The sequence below is a fragment of the Alligator sinensis genome, unplaced genomic scaffold, assembly GCF_000455745.1.
Source record: "Alligator sinensis unplaced genomic scaffold, ASM45574v1 scaffold246_1, whole genome shotgun sequence".
Taxonomy (NCBI): Eukaryota; Metazoa; Chordata; order Crocodylia; family Alligatoridae; genus Alligator; species Alligator sinensis.
Window position 1 is genome coordinate 1,372,652 of NW_005842367.1, and position 22,409 is coordinate 1,395,060.

At 40.2% G+C, this 22,409-nt stretch overlaps 1 protein-coding gene across 2 annotated transcripts in view; it reads right to left on the reverse strand.

Annotated features, from left to right (window-relative positions):
• Window positions 1-22,217, reverse strand: part of KLF3 (Kruppel like factor 3) — a 41,623-nt gene extending 19,406 nt beyond the window's left edge. The window contains exons 1-3 of one of the 2 annotated variants that reach the window (XM_006029237.3): window positions 21,945-22,217; window positions 17,753-17,806; window positions 10,853-10,949 (exon numbers count right to left, since the gene is read on the reverse strand). In XM_006029237.3, coding sequence (XP_006029299.1) covers window positions 10,853-10,909 — 57 coding nt within the window. In that variant the 5' untranslated portion in view covers window positions 10,910-10,949; window positions 17,753-17,806; window positions 21,945-22,217. The remainder of the gene's footprint in view (window positions 1-10,852; window positions 10,950-17,752; window positions 17,807-21,944) is intronic. The other variant, XM_006029238.3, reaches the window with a different exon arrangement.
• Window positions 22,218-22,409: the final 192 nt, after the last annotated feature.

A 22,409-nucleotide genomic window follows, 5' to 3' on the forward strand; every position in this document is an offset into this window, starting at 1 on the left:
CTCCAGCTGGGGCTGGGGCGAGTGCCGTGCCCAGAACTACCCGGGGCTCTGCTTGTCCACACTTACCCCAGCCTGTGCTGGAGCGGCCCCAGGAGCAGCCGACACAGGAACTTATCCCTATTTCTTACATTATAAAGTGTGTTCACTTTATGCAAATTCAATTTATGTGGCACTCTCCAGGAACACATGTACTGCATAAATTGAGGGAAACCTGTATCATGACCACCTTATCCAGAAGTGCTCATGAACTGTATGAAAGTATAAGCACTGCTAGATACGGCAGTAATGTTATTTATTATAATTCTAAATGATCAAGGCCACCACATATTGATGGAGTTTAATATTTAACAGTACTTAGCATCTACTAAATCTGATTAAGACCGGGGTGGAGGCTGGAATTCAAACACTGAATACATAAATTGTATTAAGTGCTTGTGTTAAACTTCAGTTACTGGCCTATAGTACAAAGTCTAGTTGGCTTTACTATCCTGTAGAAGTGTCCAACAGTACAACTAGGCATCAGTTTATTTGTAACCCAGAAAGACTTATCACAAGGTCACTAATCTGAAGCAGCAGTGTAATGAGGGGTGGGTGAACAGGGTACTAGTCCTGTTCACCAACTTAAGAGTGAGCCACAAGATTGGTAGCTGCTGCTGTGGGCCCAGGTGCCACCAATGCCCACAGCAAAAAAACAGCATGCTCTGACTCTCATCTGAACATTTATTCATTTTGTAAAGTACGTGCCAGCTTTGGTGAAGGAACATTAGAATTCCTGGTACACTTTTTGTTCAAGTAAGGGGATCTCATGTTCAGACACTTTGATTCTGAAGCTGCAAACATTTGTGAATGTGACTAGTTTAATTCACATGAGTAGTCCCATTGTATTCCAGTCTCCATAGGTTTTCACAGAACTAGGGTCCTACATGTCTTGCAGTATTTAAAATTATACTACTCTGAGGTCGACAACACAGAAGTATTGTAATACTGGAAAGGAAAAAAAAAAAAAAAAAAAAAAATGGAGAAGACCATCCATATTAAATCTGTGATTTAAAATTGTTGTTGTAGTAGGAGCCTGTGTTAAAGAACATAACAGTTCTGGCTAAATCCCAGCCCATTAAAACATTTTTGCTTCTCTCATTAGAAAAAGTCAAACTATTAAAACAATAGTGCAAAAAAATGCTTATAAAAGATTAAGTAAATTTAGAAAATTAAGTCTTCTGCCCCTCCACCCCCAAAAGAACCACTCACCCAGTGCGACAGAAATGACTATTATATTTTCTAAAGTAGCTTGCTTTATTAGGAATTCAGACTTGCTCCTGATCTCTTGAATTGCTTTGAATAAAAGGTTTGCATTGTTGTAAGCTGGCACAGATTTCACTGAAGTCAGCTATTTTTGTGCCAGTGGAGAGGTTGGCTTATTTTTCTAAGCTTTCCTTTACTCTGAGGTTTTGTGTGCCATGTTTCTGTCTGAATTGCAGAAAGAAGTAGGGAACATACTTTTTGTTTGTTTGTTTTTTACAAAACTTATTGGGAAAAACTGTGTAATCTAAAGTAGTACAAAAAAGAAGAAATGTGAAGTACAAAAATGCGCTTTAAAAAAAAATTAAAAGTTTGATGAACTTTTCATACCAGGTGATATACATAAAACAATTACACAGTGACATACCAAGTCATTTCTACACAAATGAGGCATTGGGACAGCATATATGCTGTCAATTAAGCAAGAAAATAAATACTGTATTTACTCAATTACAAGATGAGGATCCCCCATTCAACAATGGGAAAACAAAGCCTCATCTTAGAAGCAAGTAAAAATGCAGTACCTGCAGTTAGAAGCAGCAGGAGGAATCCACTTAACAATGCACGGAGCAATGTGGGACTTGGTGCAGGGGCATAGGGTGGTGTGGGACCCAGAACAGAGGCCCCCAGTGGTGTGGGAAGGGACCGGTAACAAAGGGGACAAAGTACTCGGGAGGGAAGAGGGGGAGCAGGTGGCTGGGGAAGGCAAGCAGTGGGGCAGGCACATGGGTGGGGCAAAGGGCTGTGATTAGGCTGCCTGCTTACCCTCCCCATTTGCCTCCCCACTGCTTGCTCCCCTGCCACTGATTTCCCTGCTGTAGCAATGGACAGGGACAAATTTAAGGTGACCCTCCAATAATTAGACCCAATACATGAAAAATGTATTAATTTGTTATAATCTTCCATGTATAGAACCTAATTACTGGTGGGTTGTCTTTAATTCATCCTTCCCACCATTGCAGGGAGGGCGGAAAGGGGAGAGGTCAAGCAGCTTGCCCCCTGTTTCTGCCTCCCCTGCTGCCACCTGCAGCCTCCGCTTTCCCCCTACTCCCCGCCCTTTGCTCCCTGCTTCCTCTTCAGCCTCTGCTCCCCTCTACAGCAGGTGTATGGGCTGTACAATGTTGTTATGGGGCCGGGCTGGGGCCATGCTCAGTGCCCCAGGCTGCAGCTTAGAGCAAGGGTAAGGGAGGGATAGGGACAGGTGAGGGAGTAGAGTCTGCAGTGGAGAGATGGGGCTGGGGGAGAAGGGGGAAAGAGGGAAACCTGGCAAGATACTAATATGTGGAGAATTAGAAGATGCAGACTCCTATACTGACTGTTTCAGGAAAAAAGCTAACAGTGAAATTCTTAACAAATCTAGAACTGCAACAACTTCTCTCCCTCAGAGAGAAGAGCCACCGCAGTCCCCAAGATCGAAAAATGAAATGGTAATCAAACAAATGGACAAGGCTGGAGCTTTAGATATCTCGTCAAGACTACATCAATGAAGCCGACAGACAACTCTAATACCAAACAGTATAAAGAACTTGGGGAGGATGCCACATCAGAATTCATTTTGGAACTGGAAAAGATCAAATCCTTCCTGTGCCAAGTTCAGGAAAATGACTTCCACTTATCTCTCATTCTCTCACCCAAGAACTTTCTATACGCTCCCAAAGATCCACAAACAAAGTAACCCTGGCAGACCCATCATATTCAACTGTGCTGGATATCATCACTCAAAAAGCTATCAGGATTCATAGAAACTACCTGAAACCACTTGTCACTCAAATATAACGTTTTCTACAAGATACCACAGATTTCCTGATCATCAACCACCTCCCTGAGAAGATCATACTTGCAATTGTCCTGGATGTCATGAGCTCGTACACGAACATCCCACACCAAGAAGGCACAACTGCCTGCTTGAAATGCTTTCAGAAGCCTGGAGTGGATTCAGATCTGTAACAATGGGTTGCACAAAACATCCATTTCATCCCTCATCCATAACTTCACTTCTAACACTTCTTCCAAATTAAAGGCACACCTGTGTACCCCTCAATATACCAACCCCTTCATGAGCCACCTGGAGGAAGTGTTTTTAGACAACTGCACCATTAAACCTACTTTATACAGATGATATTTCTGTTATCTGGACTGAACATCTGGACTCATTTATTGGCTTTCACCATAAGTTTAACAACTATCATCCCTCAACCAAACTTTCTTTGGAATATTCCAACACTAGCATCAACTTTCTAGATACCACAATCCATATCCAGGATGGCTAGGCTGACCATGTGGGAATCTGGGACACTACTCATCTCTCCACCCATGCTCTCAAGTCAACAGGGGCAGGGCAGCATGCTGGGCAGGCAGCAGTGCCTGCCTGCCAGCCTGCAAGGTGCTCCACACTGCTGCAACTCCTGGACAGACTGTGCCCCATGCCCCTGTGTTTCCAGGATACCGATTATAATTCCCAACAGCTGGCCAGAACCAGCTTCCAAAATCTGGGACTGCTCCAGCTAAAAAGGCACATATGCTCACCCAAAGGATGGCACCCTACAAACCAATATATACAGACAACTTACCAGCCACCATACCTATGTCCACAAGACCAGTGGTCATCCCAAATGCACCAAAAAGGCTATTAGCTACAGCCCAGCCCTCAGATACCACCACATCTGCTCTGAGAACACTTGTGATGCCCACCTGACCAACCTAAAATCTGCCTTTATGCAACAAGGACACTCCAGTAGACCATACATTTGAAAGAGCTATCCAAAAATCCTTCAAAAACCGATATAATACAAAATGGAAACCACCTGTGACTGCACACACCTGGTCGTCATTTACTACCCCACACTGGAACAAATCAGAAGGATTGCTGAACTACAGCTTCTACTGGACAAAGATCAGACCTTGAGGGAAATATTCACAGCCCCTTTGTTTCTGGCTTTCAAACAACACCCTAACCTTGCTTATGACAATGAGCTGGGCAAACCTACCCGACAGACATCAAGTGGAAAGGACACGGACTTGCCAGAAACACTTAACCTGTCAGCACATCTCCATTGCCACTGCTATCACTGTCCATAAAAACTCCCATCAGAATCCAGGTTCCTACACATGCCTTTTGCAAAATGTGATATACCTGATATTCCAGTACACCAAGTGCTCTCATGGCAACTAAGTGGGTGAAACTAAACTATGCACCAGAATGAACTTCCACAAAAATATACAAAAAGGACAGAAACATACACACATTATTATGAGCACGTTTCTCACAGAACAAGCACTCCCCCTCTGACCTCACTACTCTTGTGCTCAAGGGAAATCTATCCAACACCTTTAAAAGGTAAACTTGGGAACAAAATGTCACAAGCTGGTGACTAAACACTGTCCAAGGACTAAACACTGATATCAGTTTCATGGCAGTTTTCAACTGCTGAATTCTTTCCACACAGGAAAGGTGAGAAAGACCCTCCTCCCTTTTGATAGGTCTTGATCTCTCAGTAATCATCTTTTTTTTCTGCTAACTGTGTCTGCTAAACCTGAGAATTTCTATTGCTCCATCCCATCTGCTATGTGGCACCTGGTTCCCGTGATCAGAAACCTGAGGAAAAATTCTTGCATTTGAAAGTTTGTTTAACTTTATCCCGATTATATAGTTGGTCCGATAAATCATGATTAGCAATTCTTCTCAGATGAGAGTGACTGTCTTATCTGTGAGTTCAAAGATGGCTGACAAAGCTGATCTGGGATCAAAAGGTTCTATTGCAACTCAGGGGCATGTGTGGGGTGGGTGGCTCCAGATTCTTGATTCAGTCAATGACATGCTGTTTCTGCAGCTCCTGCTTTTCTGTTTCCTGTTGTGGTCATGAGGTTTCCAAGTACCAAAACCCTTGCAGCAGGCACTTCCTCCATTTGGGGCAGTCCTAGGTGACAGTCTCCCATGAGTTAATGGGAATGTTGCATTTTTTCAAGGTGGCCTCGAGGACCTCTTTGAAGTGCTTTCTCTGCCTTCTGCTTGAGCGTACACCTTCACCGAGCTGGGAAAATAAAACTTTCTTTGGGAGTCTAGAGTTGGACATCTGGATGATGTGGCCAGCCCACTTGATACTTGTGGTGTTTGCTTGCAAGAGGATGCTAACTTTGGTATGTCTATCTTCCCATTGGATTCAAAGGATCTTCTGCAGGCAGCGCTGAAGGTACTTTTTTAGTGACTTGAGATATCTCCTATACATTGTCCAAATCTCATGAGGGTCCAATACAAGAAAGCATCTTAAGAAATCCTTCCCTAAGGACAGTATACTTGGAACACTCCTCCACTTGATAATCTGTCAAGAATAAAAGCTGGCCAAGTACGTCAAAGACACACAAATCCCCACCCAGATATTACTACTTATGTAAGGAAACATGATGAAGTGCTAATCTACTAAAATTTTGTTTCATTAAAACAAACAAACAAACGAACAAAATAAAAAAAAATAACTAGATAAAATGTAGTGAAGCAACTTGTTTTACATGTTTATAGATTCTGAAGTATGATATCAAGCTTCTCAGGTACAAAATCCACTGGACTAAACTTTAAGACCTAACAAATCTATTTATTTTCAAAAGGGGGGGGGGGGGGGGGGGGGGGGGCCGGGCTGCCACCTTATTCATAGGTGTTGTCTAACTGAAGGCACGTGAGAATGATAAAATGTATCATTTTCATTACAGTATAACAGGTAGTACAGTAGTTATATAACAACTGGAGGCATCTTGTAGCTAGGTAGCAGAGGAAACTTTCACAAATCATTTTTTAATAAGGGACAACAAATATTTATGAATTAATAATAAATATTATATCACATAGCTAAGATTGTTAGGTGTATTTCTATAACTAACTCAGAATTTCCTGGGTTTGTAATTATCTCCCAAATAAGTATTACAGCATCCTTATACTGTTTTTACTCTGAACTATAACTGCAGTTTAATATATTTTCGTGTGGAAATTAGAGAGAAAGGGCTTGTAAACCATTTGCTTCATTTTTTAAAAGTGGGAATAAAAGGATATTCCTAGATCATTGGTAATATGCACATACAAAAGGACATTTTTATGGTGCAGATTTGTCATGATTGCAGACTAAAATAATTGATGGTTAAAAAGTTAGAAATCTTTTGCTTTAGGATAGTGATTATGCTAGGCAATTACAATTGGTTTGTGATTCTTACATATTAAATCACAGAACATTTTGGCCTCAGCACCCCTCCGTAACTCCTGAATTCAGAGGCACTTGATTTCAATAACAGTTTATTTATTATAGAACTTAACTCTTGGCTCTGAGGTGCAGGCGTTGAGGGCAGGAGCGAGCACATAGGACACTTATGTAGTTTAGATTATCATTTGTATGCGATGGTTTAGATAGGGATCATCCTGCCTCAGACAGGGGGCTGGACTAAATGATTTTGGAGGTCCCTTCCAGCTCTACTTCTCTATGATTTGATTTTAAAAAGCTGTGAAGTAAATAGTGCAGAAATACTGTTTACTTCAACTCCCAAAGAAAGTACATACCATAGGAAAAAACCCAATAAATTCTGTAAATAAATTGTCACTATACTTGTTCAGGCATTTGCTTATAACAGGTATTTACTTAATTTAATTGGGGATGAGATGACACTAACTACCTCTCCTATAAAAAAAATGTTTATAGGACCATTTATATCATAAGATATTCATAATAATTTAGTTCCATAAACTGCAGAGGCCAATGGCAGAAGGACAAAATACTTTGGGTGTGGACTTCAACCATCTGAGAAGCATAGCTAATCCTTTAAACCATACGCCCTGAATCATGTCTGTGATGTTAACACTGTAATTTGTTCCCACCCTTTGATGTTAAGGTCATAAACAAATGGTATTTTTGTCCAACTTTTTTACATATGATATATAGTGTATGTTCACACAATTTTACTTGTTTTTACTGCTTACTCATTATTTTAAGACCTTTCTTTTGTTTGACTTCTCATGGTGCTGTTAAACAACAGATTCAGTGCTCATAAGGCCTCGTTCAAAAGATCTCTTTGCTGTCAGCTTCTTATGAAGCCAGAGGCATGCTCAAAACCTCTGAAACCCCAGCCAGTAGCAGTTCCTCTACCAATCCCCAGAAAGATGGTCAAGAAAGTTAACATATTAACAGCCATGTTACCTTTCTTGCTATGTTCTCTTCACACAGGGATCTCTTTCCCTTTAAAGATGATTCCAGAGCAGCTGTCTGCTAAGCAGTCCTTCATGGGATGGCTCCAAGGGAGCTGCACTACCAGGGGAAGCCAGGATCTCAAGGACCTGGGGGCTAGTGGCCAGTCTGTCCACAGAGGTTGAGGTAAACACGGTTCCTACCCTGGGGAAGAACTGAGGAATCTGTGAGGAGAACCTCACTAAATTTAATTTTTGCTCTATATCTTCTTGTGAAAGAACTTGAATTCAGGCTCCAACTTCCTTCCTTCCCTAGATACTGCATTTTACGCAAAAATAAATGAAAACACGTATATTTAATAAAGAACTGTCTTGTGATGGCTAGTCAGAGTGCAGGCACTACGACAAAGGAATCTACCAGTTCTAGCACTGGGAAAAAAAACCCTTCATTTACCATGAAGGTCTATTGGAAAACTTGATACTTAGAAACACTTTATTTATCATTTTAACAAATTACAGATAAAAAACAAATCATTTACTATAACATATTTAAATTCTATTTAAAAAAATATTTTTCTCCTGATTTACAGCTTTTTGAGTAGCTTTTTTGGCTTGCAGCTGCCCCTGCAGTGCTCTAAATGGGGCTGAGCCCATGCACTCCTACTAGGGGCAGCCTGCACTGTGCTCCTGTCCACACCCAACAACAGCACTGTCCCGGCCCCGAGCACCTCCCCGACCTGTGTGCACAGCTTTCCAGCAGGCCAGCTGCAGCCACCTGGGTACTGCTTGGCTTCCCTGCCTCTTCCTCCTGCCCTTGCTGCATTACTCCAGGCAGGGGGGAAGCTACAGCCAGGCAACTCCTGCCCCAGTGCATGGGGCTCCAGCTCCAGCCACCTTCTACCGACTCAACTCCCTGCAGGTGGCTGCTCATTGTGCCAGGTGGGCACAGTGGGTGGCAGCTGGAGCTGAAGCCCTGTGCGCTGGGGCAGAAGCCACCCGGCTGCAGCTCCCCGCTGGCCTGATGTGGTGCAGCAGGGGCAGGAGGAAGAGGAGCAGCTGCTGGAGCTGGGAAAAAAACTGAGCAGCACCTGGGCAACTGCAGTAGCAGAAGCAGCGAGAGCAACTCCACAGGGAAAAACTGTGCGCACTGGCCAGGGTCAGGGTGCTGCTGTTGCAGGCAGGAGTGTGGGCTGCCCTGGGTGGGGGCGGGCAAGGCATGGCCCCATGTGGAGTGCCATGCAGCCATGGGCCAGGTACAAATCAATTGGTGGGCCAGATTCAGACTGCAGGGCATATTTTGCCCACCCGTGAGATACGTCCTCAGTAGGATCTTCAGGGAAAAAATGTCACTAAATCCTCCTAAAGAGACCACAAGAAGCTAATGTTTCCATTGTGCTTGCTGGGTATTGCAGAAACATCTGGCTATTTACGGCAGGGTTTTAATCTCTTGCCAGTTCTTATATGTGTCATCTCGAATCATCACAGAAATTTTGAATGCAGATGGATACAGATGCATATTAAGGAAATTTATTTTTACACGTGTAAGGTAATTCTTCGTTTTTGCCACTACTCTGATGGTAACTGCTGGGGGAGGGGGTTGCTACGTTAATGATCATTCTGCACCTGATGAACACACTTTGTAATCACCTCTATGCTAAGAGGAATTAATATATGTGCAGCAAGTGAAGATTAGGACACTGACTAAATAACAATCATTTTAATTTTTGTTATGATGCGAGTCATTTTTGTGATGAAACACAAAGTCATGTATTAACCCATTTCTAGACCAGTCATTTCCCTGCCACTGGTCAGAAGAATGCAAAGTAAACAACTTAGTAAAAGGCAACCTGGACTTTTAAAATTAATTCAGTTTTTACTAATCTGTAATATTTTTGGTAGAAAGCCTTTGAAAAGCAGCTTTCAGTGAAAAGTCTGCTGCCTATCCATTTAAAACCAATTGTAAACAAACACACTTCTTTTCAAACTTTCCACAGAAAGCTGTTTTTCAAAGACTTTCTACCAAATATTACAAGTAGCAATAACCATGGTAACTTTGTTTCAAAGGCCTCCACATGACCCTAAGTCTTGTATAACCCCTGTTGGCAGGAATAGAAAAAGCTAAAATTCAGAAATGATCTAATTTAATAAGCCTCTCATTACTAGCTTGTAAATACAATATTCCATCAAAACTCTTCCCATTAAGACTATTTTTTTGAGTACACAGAAGCAAACAGGCTACGGCAGCAGACTTGCCCTAGAACTGCCGAGCAGGAACTTAGGTGCTTACATATCATCAAGATATTTGCTTTCTTTTATGCAGCTCTACTGGTAAGGCTCAAATAGCAACATGAAATAAAAACAAGGGATTGACATTCTGACCTATTCAAACAACAATGATGGCACTGACTTCAGAAAGAGGAAAATAATGCTACTAATGTACGAGTTCAGCTGTAGCCAAGTGTTAGCTGGGTATTCCAGAACTAATATTTCTAAGGGCTCATCTACGTGAGGTCTCAAGAAGCTATGGGGAAGTTAGCTAATGTGAAGTCTGTGTTAAGTATATGGATACAGCCATTTATTTGTAGGTACAGTAGGCCTTGGTTGTTGTGGTTTGAGAATGTCAATTTCTCACTGAATAGCAGTATTCACAAGGAGGGTATAATATGCTTCAAGTTATGCATAACTGATTTCACCCTTTAGATTAGGGGTGCTCAACTCATGTTCCATGGGCCAGATTCAGCCCCTGGAATCATGTCATCAGGCCCACGGGGCTCCTTATAGGTCTGAAGATTTGGCAATAGGGGAATGGTTGCCACTCCTCTGCTGGCAAACTTCTGGATCAATGAGGAATCCTAAAAGCTGGATAATGTGGCCCTGTGGGCTAGATCAGGTGTGCAGGGTAGTGAATGTCCCTTGGGCTGGGCAGAGGCAGTACTGGGTCTGAACCTGGTATGCAGGACCAGGGAGAAGGGGGGCACAGTGCGCAATCCGAGTGCAGAGGGCCTGATCCCAGCATGCTGGGCTTGATCCTGGCACACAGAGCCTGATCTGGCCCATGGGTCAGCCCTGCACTGCTCATCTGGTCTGCAGGGCTGAAATGCTTGGACACTACTGCTTTAGGTGATCCACTTTAACTTTCCTGCTATGTGTACAAGTCACACATTATTCCATTTTATTGTTATCTGCATCTATTTATGTAACTGCACCAGGTAGACAGGTGCAGACACGGCCTAAGAGTAATAAACAAACAGCTTCCTAACGGTTCTCATAAGGAGCCTGTGGTCCAATTATACACTCTGTGAAATCCACAGGAGTTCTGCTACTGATTTCAATGGCAGCAGGATAAAACCATAAAAGAGAATCATGGTGATTATAGTATCTTGAAAGTCTTACCACTGAAACAGGTTCCATGGCTTCTTGCTTGATTGGGACTGGGTCAAACATTAGCATGTTTTTTAGGGAAAACTTCTGATGCCTTTGTTGTCCTGGGCTACAGAAGGGGAGGGGGGAAAAAAAAAGTGTTTTGGAAAGTTGTAGGAATGGTTAGAATCAACCCAGAATTGTTTTATTTGGAGCTTGTTCCTCCCGTTAGATCAAATTTATTTGATTTCACTTTTCCAAATAGGTAAGTTTTATATACTCCACTGCTTTATTACAAAATAATTATTTTGTGATGTCATTTAATGTTACTATAATTTCAGTAAAGCTCTACACACCAATCATCTGAACAAGTTCAGATATACCTCCATGCCGTATTTGTCAGAAAGTAGTAAACTTGTTCTACATACATACATATAAATAAAAATGAAAGGTTAATTTTTATTATTATAAAAGCTTCCTATTAATTCCACAATACGCAAGGCATAAACTATAGTCTCTAGCCAGTTGTCCTGATGGTGGTGACTAAACACTGCTGCTGCAAAAACTAGCCACACAAAGGGAGGAAACTTAAGAGCAAGGCCATTTTAGAAATGCACAGCAGGCATACTGCCAATAAGATACCACAACTGATGCATCAGCTGCTTCCCAAAGAGAACAGATTACACATCTGCCACAGTCAGTTGGGAAACAACCAATATTAAAAGCTGTGCTAGTAGTAAGTTTCTATTGAAACATGTTATATGAATACATAGATATATCTGAATTATGTTAAGTAGGGCTACATACAAAATCCCATCCAGCCTGGCCTCAAGGGCTGACAAAGTATTAAAGTTGACAGGCAGTATATGGAAAACCATTTCACCATCCCAGACAAGCTTTATGTCCTACACTGAGTGGTAGCATTAACAAATCCAACTACTTCCAGTAGGTGGTGCTAGATACCTATAACACTAGGATTCTACCATGTTACATCAGGACATTTTCACTGTAAGATTAAAGCTCACTAAACAAATTAAAAGGCTTTAATGGTAGCTGAAAAGTGGTCTTATGAATTAAAGAGTTAAAAGTATACATGCTTCAAACTGCCAAATTCCAATTGTTCCACACTAATGAGCAATCATGCAATAGTTAAATCAGTGAGCACACCTTAGATAAAATGACTATATATCTAAGAATGATTTTTTTCCCATCCATCTCAGGGATAAAAGGAGAAAGTTTAGTAATTTAATGAAAAACCCACTCAAGCTTGGGTTCCTAAATAACAGAAGGAAACAAAGCACCGTGAATAAAATTTTGAAGTGTAAAACTAAGCATCAATATAAATCACCCACGGAAGGACCTGATCAAACCAAGTTGAAAAAAAATAAATAAAAAGAAACATATAATAGTTCAAAGAAAATGCCATTTTTGTCCAAATTAAATGCAATTTTAAAGCTGGCAATACTTGATACAATCTGGATTGGCTATATATGTTCCTCTGGGGGGGAAAAAAAAAAAAAGGAGAAACAATTATGCTCTCTCTCCTGTAATTTAAGAGAGATTTTTTTTTCAGGTTGTGAACATTTTATATCATCTTCTCTAATGCTAAATCTTCCTACGTGCCATCATATGAAAGAAATATGTCAGTTTCCCCAGATATCTACACCTGATGATATAGAAGGAAAAGCATGTTCCAGAATACAAAAAGCCTTCTCTGCATGCCGGCCCTCATTTAGGGGAATTTAGAAGAGTTGCTTTCAGAAAGTTTCCAGAAACTTTCCATTTTTAATTTAAATGGTATAGTTAAAATGACAACAAATAACCTTTTTAAAGCAAAAATACAAAGTGAAAGGAATTCCAAGTCATCCATTTTTCCCCTCAACCACGTCTCCTGCCACTGTTGCGGTTCTGCATTTCCATTTTTCAGGGCTGTTTATTTTCTACCTGTTACTGGGTGTCAGTGGGTGAAACACTTTATATGGCTGAAGAAAGTTACATTCTCATGCTTCACAGCACATGGGTATGGCCGAGTTAGAACGAAACTGATAATAGAAAGTGTAGTGGACAGAGTAAAAGTGAAGTTTTTTTTCTTTAATCTCTTTCAGTTAGAGTAATCTAACAATAGTAGGCTTAAATTTCATTGCTGTATCATGTATATGTAAGTACAGTATTTCTTTATTGGGTATTATACTGATTTTTTTAAACTATAGTTAAGACGAATACCTCTCCCATCCCGCTCCAGCTAGGTGGTAAGAATAAACTGATTTTATAGGTAGATCATTAAAATATGGACAACATTTTGGTCCCATGGGTTTGGGTTATAAAACGTATCCTTCACCTTATATAAACTGCTGCGACTCCACTGGAGTCAATTTACACCAGCTGAAAGTTTTACACTAGGTTAAACTCCCAGGATGCATGATGGATTTCTGGAAGACTAAAGTATCCTCCAAACTATCCGAGTCACTCTGAGGAGAAATCTAATCATTCATACATAAAGTGAATTACAAATCAAAGAAGAGCCTTTGTCTTTTACAAAATGGTTAGTTTTTTTGCATTAAAATGCTTTTTATGTGGGTAAAAGAGTTTAAACTGCATGTAATCTGAAACTAAGTAATTAACTGTGATCCAGTAGGCAAACATTCCACCCTTTCTTGATCTCTTTGCTAACAAGCCACCCAATTATACTTTCCTGCCTCCTCCCATACACTCCACCCTATGGATCTTTGCCAAGACAGCCCAACTTGTCCAAACAGGACATGGCTCTTGATAAGACTCTGCTCACACCCTGTACTTCAGAAAGACAAATGAAGTAATTGATTTTTGTATGCAAATAAGGACAGGTGCAAAAGTCTAAGCAAAGTCTCCCAACATTTTCATATCTTATCCCAATGAAGAGACAACAAGTAAGAAAAAGACCTTGCCCTTTAATAAAGTCTGCTACATCTGATCCAATTTTCAGTGATTCCTTCTTTCTGAAAGGAATCTTACCATGAAAATAGTTAATTTTCTTGTCAAGATTACTTTTAACTTCTAGACGGGGATGGTTTGTTATTTCAGAGATGTGGATAAAAGTAAATGAAAGATTAAAAGTACTTAACACATATTCTGACAACAAGGATTTGTACAGACTATTTACTCTGGATAAGATTTGCCAATGGGCAAAGCAGCCACAGAATGCACTGCACCAATGGCTGTTTTGCAACCCTGGGGAAGGGCTGCACAAAGCAGCTATGCAGGTGTGTTCTGCATGTCTATATTCAAGGAGCAGGTCCACTCCACTCTGTGAAGCTACTATGCAAGAAGGTGATTTAGAAATGCTAGAGATCTCCCAATGGAGATATACATAAGCTTTGGCTTGTGTTCCAGTGAAATATCTGGAATAGTCATCAGTAGTATGACCTCCGTTATGCCTGTGGACTGGGGGGGCAGAAGAAAACAGATTCTGCCCTTTAACCTTTGCACAGTACCTATACAAAGCTTGTTTAGTCAGTCCTTGTGCCTGGGGAAGGTGAGACTGTCGACTTATGGTGTTGCGAGTCTCAGGCTTTGTACAGAGACTGTAAAGTATTACATTATAATTTGATGATATACACAGAATTACTACTTCAATGACTGTGTAGTGGGGGATGGGGCAGTTTTTGCAACAAAGTATTTAGGAGCCAACTTGTTTGACCAATACTTTGCAGTTCTGCCTCTCTGGAACTAATTATGAAGAAAGAAGTAGTTTCAGATCATCAGATCTCAAGCCAAACTTCCCCTGTTATTACAGAGAAGTGGTATTATCAGACGACCCCACTGTTGAAATCTGTGAGACCCTGCATGAGAAATACTCTTCAATGGATCTTTTAAGGATAATTAAACAAAGAAAAGCAATTTGAGAAGAAAATTCCTTGGAAGTGTAAAGAAAGTCCCTCCAGACTTGGTAACGGAAAATATTATATGGATAATACTGGCTGCTCATCAAAATCCTGAGTCAGCAAAATACACAAGTTTCATTTATTTCAATGGGAAGTAAGCAAGAGCTTTACTGAACTAGCTCCCAAAATAGCAGCAGCCCAAAAGTTCTTATGTATATTAGCACTTAGAATCAGCTAGATGCGATAGAAAACACAAAGGAGTAAAGGCCTAGGGTAGGGATCGAAGTTATGCACAAACCAGTTTAAGTGATTGGAAACCACTTTAGATCTATAACACAACAGAAGTTCAGTGCACATAAACCACTTTCAAAATGGCCAAAACTGGTAATACTACATCCATCCAGATTTATCAGACGACTTAACTGATTTAGGTTAAATTGGTTTATTGAGTTTATCCCAGAACCACTCCAGATTCAAGTTAACTCACAGTCCTCCAGCATCCCAGGATGCTTTGCACCTCCCCTGCAAACCCCCTCTTGCAAGGAGGGCAGGGCAGGTTAGGCTTGGCCTGGCACCAGCTGTCTGCTCCAGCCTGGCAGGGAGGCATGCTCTAGCACACCCTGGCTTCTGGCTTGAGCCACTGCAGGCATGTAGCTGCATTTCTGGAATCAAAATGAATGCCTGTTGACTTGCTTATCAATTCAATCTACACATCTTAGACCAACCTGCAAAGATTGAATCTATTCAGCCCTGGGCTTTTTCACTGTCTGTACTTAGCTAGAGAAGATAGTATAGAGGGGAGTAGAGTGAAGCATTTGGCCTAGAAGGAACAATAGTGGGAAAATTATAAAGAATTGGCTGTACAACAAGAAAAAAAATACCAATGGGTTGACTTTTTGGTTTTTTTTGCATTGGATATGCAGTGGCATTTGGTAACAGCTGGTAAAACAGACAAGAAAACTCCAAGATAAAAGAAAGTTAAGATTAGGCAGAAGGTTTGGTTGAAACTTTCCTCCACATGAAAAAGGAGCAAACTGAAACACATTTTGTGTAGATTCCACTAAATTGTTTTGGTCCAAAAAACCAAAAAGAACTCTCCCAAACATAAAGTGTTTACTTTACATTTTAATATCCATTTTTTTTAAATCAAAAGGATGTTTCATTTCAAAATGTTAAGTTTTCAGCCAATAAACTGTTTTGCTTGATCAAAAATACTTTTTTGTAACTTTTTTAGCTGGTCTTTTCTCTTACTTCGCCCCCTATTTTTCAGAAGTGTCAACAAACTGACAAAAATCAGTTATTGACAGTTTTGTAGAAAATGCTTCAAAAGATATACATTTCCCATTATTAGAAGCCACTTTGTCTATAACTACTTTGATATATTAATGTATATCAGAAGTAAAGGAGGACACTATTTAATATTTCAATCAAAACTAAGGGCACACTTTTATAGGAACTCTATAGTTACCCATCTGAGAAACCATCCTAGCAAATAGTCTCTAAGGATACTCAGAAAAAATAAAAAGTTTTAACTGAGAAAATGTTACAGCCATGGAACCTTGTGCAAACATTGCATCTACTGAACTGAAGGAAGAAAGGGAGAAAAATTCTTTAGCCACCTCCTGTAGACAATACTCTCCCTTATCAGGGCAGACTGCTGTCTGGTTTCCCGTCTCAAGCTACTGCTCACAAGGAGAAAGTCTAGCAATGAGAACAGATCTGACTTTTAAAAGCAAGTGAAGTATGAAGAATGGTATGACACTTTTCCCCTGGCCAAACTGAACCAGAAGAAGAAAAAAAAAAAAAAGTTAATTTTGAAGAGAATTGAAAAGAACAAATATAAAACAGAGCCCTCCTACTATTAGTGAAAGGTAGCTGAAAATAGAGGCAGGAAAGAGCATTAGAGACTTCAAACATAAAAATGAACCTATTTTTATGCTCACTGATTTATAAAAGCACTTAATTTAAATTATAACTTATATGTTTCTTTCAACCACTTAAAACATACATTGACAGGTAGAACAGAGCCCCATCAAGTCAGAGAAATAAGGTTCTGTGTTTATAACCACAAGAGTTTAGTCATTTGCTAGGATCTTAAAAAAATCGCAGCATTAGGATAGAAAATGTCATTCTCTAATATTAAGTTTATTCTTCTACTTCAAGACAGATATTTAAATCTTTGACAACATAAGGCAAAAAAATCCAAACATCAAGTGAAAAGTCAGTAATGATTGAATAATAGTTAATGCTTTTAATTTTATTGAAGATTTGAAAATAGAAATGTCCACGCACGTGTGTGTTTGGGGCAATTAAAGAATGAACGAGTGAGAGAGGATGGTAGGGATGGAAGAATGATTAAACACTGGATTCTCTAAGACTGGAGAATTGATTCCTACATGCACCAAAGTTTGATAGCTGACTGCATGTACCAGATAAACTTCCACAATTTTTTCAATTATGATGTGATTTAGTGTTTAAAATCTGTTAAAGCTTTCTCTCTCTATTTAGCCAACATATTCATGTACTGGTTTCCCCTGGGACAGATCAACAATGACTATTAAATCCCTACAAGGAAGTCTTGGCACTAGAAGAAACCTTAATAGGAAGGGTTAAATTTGTTCCCAAAACCAGCTCTGCCAAACTTCATATTCTGGACTGGAGGCAACTAGCCTTGGAATGAAAACACAAAGCTCCAACATTAACTGCATAAGAGAGTTTTATTTTTAAGGACCTTTTGCTAGCAGTGTTGCTTAATGTTAAAAACTTGCTCTACAAAATGTATGGCCTTTTGAATCTCAGTTTAAGATTTTATATCAAAAACTTTTTCTATAGAAATTGTACTACAAAATTGACTAGGTTTGGACACAATAGTAAACCAAAGGTTTTGATCTTCCAAGAAGACAAGATAAAATAAGAATGAAGCTGAAATTCTTGTGCAGAATTGTTTACAAGACAGCAGAACTGTACCTATACACTATGCCATACACAGTTTTCCAGCACTATCAGCTATTTTTACTATTTTCCTTTTTCCCAAAACAGAATAATATACACATTATTTACAAACACAACTTACCTAATTTATTAGCTTCTGAGACCCCTTGAAATAACTTTCATATAATTTGTATTTCTGAAGAGACAAAAAGCAAAATTAAGATTATTGGCATGTAGGGTATGCATATTTTTAAAAATAAGTAAGCCATTGCCTTTAATATAGATTTAATTACACTTTAAAAAGGGGAAGCTTAGATAAATTTCAGATGTAGATTTCAATGCAATTACATTTAACATCTATATGCTATCTGCAGCTACACAGATTACTAGGAATAAATAAAGTAAAGAATAGGCATATATAGGACAAAGCAGAAACATCTTTGCATATAAAAGAAAATGTATACCTTCCATGCACAAGTGACAGAAAGGAAGAAATAATTAATCTCTTATTTCATTTAGGGTCTGATTCAAAGCCTATATAAGGCATTGTGAATCTTTCTACTGATTTCAATGAGCTTTGGCTCAGGTCCTTAGCTCTTTTCCAGTCAGACCCAAGGTAATAGAAAGATTTCTTATGCTCTCTTTTTCAGTTTTTTCTTGCTGTTTCTCTGTTTCTTGTATTTTCCCTGCCATCAACAAAGCCAAGAAGGGAAGTCTACTCTACTCCTTCAAAAAAAAAAAAAAAAGTGTTCAGAATTTAGCAAAATATTGGACCTCTTTAACCCAAACAAAGTTTTGTCAGCATTTGCTTGCATTATATCTACAGAAATGCGGATTTTCTAGTTCTAGGTAACAGCAACATGCTTCCTTTCACCCAACACTGTACAATTCTACTCTTGATCTGAACTGGAATAGAGAGTGGTATCTTCAGGTTAGATAGGGACAGAAGCCAATATATTTATAAAAAAGTAAATACACTGGTCTGAACTGTCTTTACATTTAACAGTGGCATTATACTAATACAATTCTATGGCATGAATGCAATTATTCCAGACTTATACTGATGCGTGACAGAAATTAGGCTTATAGTTTTTTTTAAACATTTACTTATGTATACAATTTAGATGCCACCTTCCCAACAACAGTTCAGGTTCTATGAATACAGGTTCAGAGAAAAAAAAAATACAATTATTTATTCTTCCATGCATTAAAAGTTAATTCAGACATCTCATGATGACATAACACAGGCATCTTAAGAAATCATGTGTGTGTAGAGACATGATAACTCACTGGGTGGGGACTGGGAGTTGAGGGGCAGTGACAAGGGGCCTGGACTAGGCTACTGATCTACCCAAAAACAGTCTGAAACAGGAAAGAGCACACATATGCCACTTGGAATGTATGACGCAAACCCCAGCCTTGAAACAAAGAACAGGAAACAGCTCTGCTGGCTGTGTGGAGAGAAAGCATAGAGAAACATTTAGGAGGCCCTCCCTGACCCCATATTCATGAGCAGCTGGAGGTTTTTAAACAACAACAGTGGGTGGAGGTGTTGGTTCACTGGGTGTGAATAAAAACACTGTCTTTATGCAGGAGACCTGCCCTATTTACAAACAAGCAAACACCATTTGCTCCCTTATGTTGTTAAGTGTAGGTATTTTAGATAGCATGGGCATGATGATTAACCCAGGTGTCTCTGGGATTTCTTTTCTGCCTATACACTGCTAATATTTAACCTCAGTCTGGTTCTACATCAGGTCACAGTCCTAACTTACAGCTGAAAATTGAAAATCTTCTTCAAAAGGAAAAGAAAGAGCAGAATCAGATTATTACAGGAACTAATTTTAAAAGGCCAGCCTCTAATAGAAATTAGCTAGTTTTCACTGGAAAAATTCAGTAGAGTTTATTGGCTGATGACAGAACCCAAATTTAAACTGGGAAATGCAACTACTACAGCAATTAATATCTGATAGCAATTCTGGCTAATTTTCACTTTTCAGAAGCACTCGCCTCAGCGTGTGCGTGTATATATGATTACATACAAATAACATAATTTTATGAGTTGAACTAGCTTAGTAAAAATACAATACTTGACAGGTCATAAAAAACACATTACTAAGAACATCCAGCAAACTACTTGAGTAAGAATCATTAGATAGTAGGGGAGAAAAAGCAGATCTCATGAAGATAATGCATCAGAGTTAGACATTTCTCACACAATTTCATTCAGACCTACAGCTCTACTGAAACTCTTGTTTACAAAATACTTTGAACTAGGTTCACATTGGGGGCCAGACAGCTGCTGTACTTGATATTATCAAACGTGAGAAATTGGTGCTGCTGGATTAGCATCATAGTAACCATGGTAACCACTCTAAGGTTTACTTTAATAACTGCAATTTAAGATATACATGAGATTATAAACGGTACTGAAAAATTTACACAGTAGTGTGTGGGTTTATGTTTTACAGTAGTTTCTTATTTCCTCCATACTTATACTTGCATTTCCAAATGATAAGCGGTATCTGGATATTCAGGTAGCCCCTCACTGTTGTTAATTGGAAAGTGTTCAGTTACTTCATTCATTCTTGCATCACTGCTTACCTGTCCTGAATACTTTTGATTTGGCTGATAAATATAGCCATTTTGTAGGTGTAAAGGAGGGGAGTTTCTCAAGCTTTTCAGACATGAGGCACACCTTGAAAGATTCAAGGCATGAGGCACACCTCAAAAGACCCTTCAGAAAATGCTAGCTCTGTCTTCCCTCTCTTTTGTGCTACAGAAAAACAAATGAGCAATCATTCCTTGGCAAAGAACTCAAAAGATCACAGTAAGTCAGTATGATTTAACAATATGGATTCCTGACTTCCTGCCCTTTGGGCGGGGGGCTGGACTCGATGATCTTCCGAGGTCCCTTCCAGCCCTGATGTCTATGAAATCTATTTGAAATCTCTGGGTTTACCTTGCAAATAGTGTTTGGACACCTGCAGTACCTACTAACAGTCTACTATTACTACTACCACCAACTACCTACACCAACAGTACCTACCACTGTGTACCTCGCAGCACCCTTGAAAGGATCTACAACACTGGTTGAGAATCACCTGCCTAAGGTGTAGTCACAATACTGTCTCAGATCTGTTACTTACTACACAAAATTTCAATTTCCTCATGGAGGGAAAGACTGCTTAACATCTCTCCCCCCAAGCCTTAATCCTCTAACTTGCATTAACGTACATTAAATCACTGCAAGCAAAAACTTATTTACCTGCTTGCAAGAAGAAAAACAATGCCACCCAGCCAAAAACTGTTTTGCATTGTTGCATCCGAGTGATATCAATCAAACAAAATAGTATATTTTAAAAAGAGCAAGAGGAAAAGTTAGTTTGAAATAAATCTCTCCGGGACAGCCAAAATTATTAAATCCAGATGTCATTCCTCTCATACAAGAAGTTCCTCATAAAACAACTAAGGGACACATCTTAAAACTATCTTGTGGAAAAAAAGACATTTGCAAGGAGCAATCCCATTCTTTATTTTCAATAACTTGACAATGAACTTTTATGGACATTAAGTTACATAAAATCAGAACCACAAAGCTCCTTCATCATTAGGCATCCAAGTTCAACTTTTTCATAACAATAAAGCAGAGCTAAGCCGCATGAACTGTGACACTTCCCAAATTTCCAGAGCCACAAGGCTACTATGCAGGAGGTTGAACACAAGCTGACAAGGCACATACATTAACCAGATTACAGTGAGGGCTGCTAAAGCAATTGCTTTCTTTAAAGAATGTCCAAGTTTGGAGAGATACGGCTACAAACTACACACCCAAGTTTGGAGAAACACTCATTTGGGTGTTTTGGGGACTGGACTTGATGATCTTCTGAGGTCTTTTCCAGCACTAATGTCTATGAAAAAGAGCACTGTTCAGGATTACTTGCAACTATCTGTCCAGTTCTGGCCTGGCTTCTTAAAAGAATAGCACTTCTTTGACCGAGTTCCCCCTCCAGCAGTGTCAAACACACATCTGACAAACAGCCAAGGTAAATGGGAAGGGGAGCATTTATACTTAGAAAAAAAACAAAACAAAACGCCACTCGAAATAAAAGGACGCCTATTACGGACCTCCCATCCATTCCCTGTTAAACTGATCCTCACCTTCTAAGTATCAGCCTTACCACAGTCATGAGCCATCTTAACCTTTTTTTTTTTTTTTTTAATTATTATTATTTTTTTTTTTTATTTTTTTTTAAGGCGAGTGTAAAGCAGACGAGGGGTAAATGAGGCAGAGCAGCTGGGTTTCACAAAGCATTTTGGGAGCGATATCCCACCTGGTGCAGGTCCCTTGTAGGTCAGTGCTAAACCAGGGCTCACTCTGGTCCTTACAAGTTGTTGAGTAAATGAGGAGCCCGGATCTATGAGGCACCAAAGCAAGGAGAGCCGAGCCCCGCTGTCGGGCTCCCCCAGGCCGACGGGGAGGTCTCCGGGCCGCACTGGAGCAGGGCCCGGGGGCCCGCGCCGGGGGTGGCCTCTCGCAGGACTGGTGCAAGCCGGCTGCAGACGGACCCCGAGGAGATGCTCTGAAGCAACTGAGGGGCCCCGGGGCCGCCCTCGAAAGCAACTGAGGGGCCCCGGGGCCGCCGCCAGCTGGTGCTTTCCACCTCCGCAGCTCCCCCGGCTCCCAGCGGAGCCCAGGCCAGCGCGGGGCAGGCGGGCACTCGCGGCCGGGGTAACAATGGAGCGAGGCGGCAGGCCGGGGCTGCCGGGGGGAAGCACCGCCTGCACCCCTCCGGGCA